Source organism: Sinocyclocheilus grahami, unplaced genomic scaffold (genome assembly GCF_001515645.1).
Source record: "Sinocyclocheilus grahami isolate Dianchi unplaced genomic scaffold, SAMN03320097.WGS_v1.1 scaffold1210.1, whole genome shotgun sequence".
In the NCBI taxonomy this organism is placed as follows: Eukaryota; Metazoa; Chordata; class Actinopteri; order Cypriniformes; family Cyprinidae; genus Sinocyclocheilus; species Sinocyclocheilus grahami.
Window position 1 is genome coordinate 98704 of NW_015506389.1, and position 4410 is coordinate 103113.

At 35.6% G+C, this 4410-nt stretch overlaps 1 protein-coding gene and 1 pseudogene across 2 annotated transcripts in view; one reads left to right on the forward strand and one right to left on the reverse strand.

The window, feature by feature from the left end:
• LOC107568054 (zinc finger protein 347-like) overlaps window positions 1-1179 on the reverse strand; it is a 41413-nt gene extending 40234 nt beyond the window's left edge. For both annotated transcript variants that reach the window (XM_016253902.1, XM_016253901.1), the window contains exon 1: window positions 967-1179. In XM_016253902.1, the coding sequence (XP_016109388.1) occupies window positions 967-1132 (166 nt within the window). In that variant the 5' untranslated portion in view covers window positions 1133-1179. The remainder of the gene's footprint in view (window positions 1-966) is intronic.
• Window positions 1180-1623: 444 nt separating this feature from the next.
• Window positions 1624-3044, forward strand: LOC107568052 (zinc finger protein 250-like; annotated as a pseudogene).
• Window positions 3045-4410: the final 1366 nt, after the last annotated feature.

Sequence of the window (4410 nt, forward strand, 5' to 3'; positions counted from 1 at the left end):
ACATTAATTTTATTTATTTAGTTATTTTTAAACATGGCACAAAAATGCTGCCTTATAGGCTACTGAACGCAAACATAATTTTGGCACATCAGCCCAAAAAACAAACAAACAAAAACAATTATAATAAAATAAAAAAACAAACAAAAAAAGTCAAAAATAGTGAGGGGATATTTGAATTATTTGTTAATAAACTAATGTTTTCTGAGTCAATATTGACTCATCCGTCCTCTTTGGACGTGCCTTTACAGAGAAATGCATCTTTACGGATTACATAATGAAAGAGTTTTTGTTTATATTAATAAAGTAAGCATTAAGAATAGCTTTTATATTGTTACTAATATTTCAAGGTGGACATCTACTAGACTGCAGCAAGATAGGTTTACCTGATAAACCATTAAATTTGTTTCCATGTTAAAAAATTTCAACAGGGAAATCACGCGGTGGCGGGACATGCTTTTACATCAATGAGAGGTGGTGTACAGATGTAACTGTGTTAAAGAAGATGTGCTGTTCAGATCTAGAAGTAACAACTACATGAAATCAACACACTTAGGTTTAGGGTTGATAAATGTGTTACCCTGCCTGTGAAAACCCAGCTAAAGTCTTTTTTGTGTGCGAGTGATTAACTATTTTCTACATAAAAGCATATGTATCATCTTCATAAAGATGTAGAATATTCTGTGGAAATATAACCTTTATATCTATAATATTGACTGAGTAAGGCCATGTCAAAGATTGAAATTAATGCTTGTTATCTCATAATTAGATGTTGAGGCTTTAGCCTGCATGCCACAGTCAGGGTCACATATACAGCTTGTGCTGACAGACCGATGCAAATAAGATGATGGTTGCGTAGTACAAAGTATTACTAATTATTTCATAGTACTACCATTGTGCATGTCTAAAAAATCCTGGTATTTACACGGACCATGAAAAGGAAGAGTGTATAGTGAATGTTTGACTGACCATGGTGTGTTTCAGTCAGTGCGCTCCTCAGACAACAGTTCTCCCGCCTCAGGCGCTCAAGCTCCTGCTCATATTCAACGATATTGTCTTTGAGAGCGTGAAATATTTCTTCAGCTACTGCTGTCATGCGCTTTATTAAAAACGAATGAATAGACACAAGTCCCATCTTGATCTTTCTAGTTACAAATTCCTCCGTCTATTTGCTGCTGCTTCTTCTTCTGTGGTTTTTATTTGGCGTTTTGCAAACGAAGTACATTACCGCCATCTGCAGGACTGAAGTGTGAACTCATTGGGATATAACATTTTAACGTCTACTCTGTGTGTGTATATATATATATATATATATAAATTAAATTGTGTTTACAAGCCGAGTTTCTTTCAGAAAAGCCATGACAGTCTTAATTATATACTGCGTGCCAGGCAGACTCAATACGTTTTTTTAAAAGAAAGGTGGGGCATAGAGGAGAAACATAATGTACAGTATGTGGAAAATAATGTGTTTTTTGAACCGCATAAACACATTTCCTTACACCAAATACACAAAATAATGTTTTTTTTTAGCAAAATCATATGACCCCTTTAAGAAGAAGGAACGTTAGTTAAGAGACAGAAGAAGAGTTGAGCACGATGGAATAAGAGTCATTGTGTTAATTTTTGATTAAGCGCATGATGGCAGCAGCCGATGAAATATTTGACTGTGTCAAAGAAAATTTGACTGAATATAAGAAAGGAATCGAGTGTCTAAAGCAGGAGAACTATTGTCTGAGGAGGAGAATCTGCAGCTGTGCAGAAACATGCCATGGTCAGTAACGCTAAGTTAGCCTATATGAGTTACACAATAACTCTTATGACAGTTTTCAAGTCATATTCCTTTGGGGGAAATACTTGGTGTTACTATGTTTGTGACGTAAACAATATTAGTACCATGGTATTATTTTAACTAACTTAGAGTAACTGTCATGTTACTCCAAGGTTTCCACATAATTATCATGTCATATAAAAGCGCCTCAATGTTTTTGCAGTAGAAAACTAATCTAATGCCTCTTGTCATCCAGATACTCAGAGAGATGGAGTTCTGCAAGTTCCGATGGGTTCAGAGCTCTCAGAAATATGAGTGAAGTTGGAGTTTGCCAACCATGAGCCCCATGAGCCTTTGAGTCAAGCCTCCTTCAATACTTCGCCCCTTTCTGATGGGGTCTCAGGGCAGGAATGGCCCTCAGTGCCTCTCACTTCTGCCAGAGAATAAAGATAGTGGTGGCACAGATCATGAGTTACACAATAACTCTTATGACAGTTTTCAAGTCATATTCCTTTGGGGGAAATACTTGGTGTTACTATGTTTGTGACGTGAACAATATTAGTACCATGGTATTATTTTAACTAACTTAGAGTAACTGTCATGTTACTCCAAGGTTTCCACATAATTATCATGTCATATAAAAGCGCCTCAATGTTTTTGCAGTAGAAAACTAATCTAATGCCTCTTGTCATCCAGATACTCAGAGAGATGGAGTTCTGCAAGTTCCGATGGGTTCAGAGCTCTCAGAAATACGAGTGAAGTTGGAGTTTGCCAACCATGAGCCCCATGAGCCTTTGAGTCAAGCCTCCTTCAATACTTCGCCCCTTTCTGATGGGGTCTCAGGGCAGGAATGGCCCTCAGTGCCTCTCACTTCTGCCAGAGAATAAAGATAGTGGTGGCACAGATCCACAGTCATCCATCACGGTTAAGTCAGAGCAGTGTGATGAACTTCTAATAACTGAACAAGAGCCGTCATCTGTTCAGGGTGACCTTGAATCCTTTCAAGGGGTCTTACGAAGGCAAAGGAGAAAACGCCAGGATGCACTTTGCAAGATTTGCGGCAAGCCTTTTCTCAAGCCAGAACGAGAGACCTTTCTGCTGTGGATTGTGTGGGAGTCGTTTTAAATCCAAATACACCTTGAAGGAACACGAGAGAATTCATAAAGGTGATTATCGCTACAGCTGCCCGAAGTGTGGAAGGGGTTTTTCTCTATCAAATCATGTCAGAAATCACCTCAAGGCAGCTCGCTGTCTTCGCTCTTCATCTTCCAGAAAATAAATACTACATGAACACAATATTAGATTGCACACTGATGTGCAAACTAATATATTAAAGCAAACAACAGAGAACTCTTGCTTTTCTTCCAAAGGATGTGATTTAAAATATTAAAGAATATCTATACGTTCAAATTCTGGTTCAGAACAAACAGTCTGGCTATCTGCGTGAATTCAGTTTGACATGTTTTCAAATATTGAAATGCAAATATTGGTTGCATGCAGGATGTTAGTTTTTCTTATCCATCAAAACAAAAATCAGCAGCACCTTGTTTTGTTTTATTATGCTTAATTATAAGCAATGCAAATAAGAGCCTCATCAGTTCAATATCTATACTGAGTTGTTGGATTTCAGAAATGACTGTGAAACTCTGGTTCTGTGATTTCTTGGTCAAATTGTTGCATTAAAAAATTATAATCCACGTTTTCCAATGCTATGCAGCTGTCCATAGCTAGATGTTCACAACATTCGTTATAACAGTTTTAAGTGATGACAGTGATTCTGTTATATACTCTGTTATATGTTCTGTTATACCTCATGGCGATTTATGATATATGATCTATTATAGCATGTCTATGTTAACAAGAAAAAGTTGATATCTGCATCTTATATAAAGGATGTTCTGGTAGTTTCAGTTTTTTGGGCATAATAAAAACAACATTCTATTAAAATGTTCTTCGTATTAAATCTGACTGTTCTTAACATTGTCATATTTGTTAAACTAATCTAATGATTTGATGTTCACATAAATAATATTACAATCACACAATGTTGCCTAATTTTAATTTAATCTTAATGTGTGCACACTTTATATTTCTGTAGCTCATTTAGTAGAGCGTGGTGCAAACAACGCCAAGGTCATGATTCCAAAAGGTCGAACTTCAATAAATAATGCCGTGTAAGTCTCTGAATAAAAGCATATATGCCAACCCTTACCAAAAAGTAGTATACTTCAAGTTTATTTTATTAAGTATACTTAAGTAAAGTTCAAGTATATTTTTAAGTATACTTTATGTAGCAAGTATACAAATATCAGTGTACTAGTAGTATACTTGTGAGTGTGCTATTTCAATACTCCTTGGGACTAAATTGGCCCACTTTCAAGTATATAAAAGTATACTTTAAGTATAACAGTGGTAAAATTTAAGTACACAACTAGTTTACAACAATATTTGAGCTTGTACTGCAACTATATTAAAAGTGAACTTATATGAATACTGATAGTTTTCTAATTAAATACTTGTAGTAGCATTTTTAGTACACTTTGAAGTATAGTCTCAGTAAACTACTAGTTTAGTAGTTTTATACTGCAAGTATACTCATAAGTTTTCTTTAAGTGAACTTTACATCATACTTTAAGTATACTACT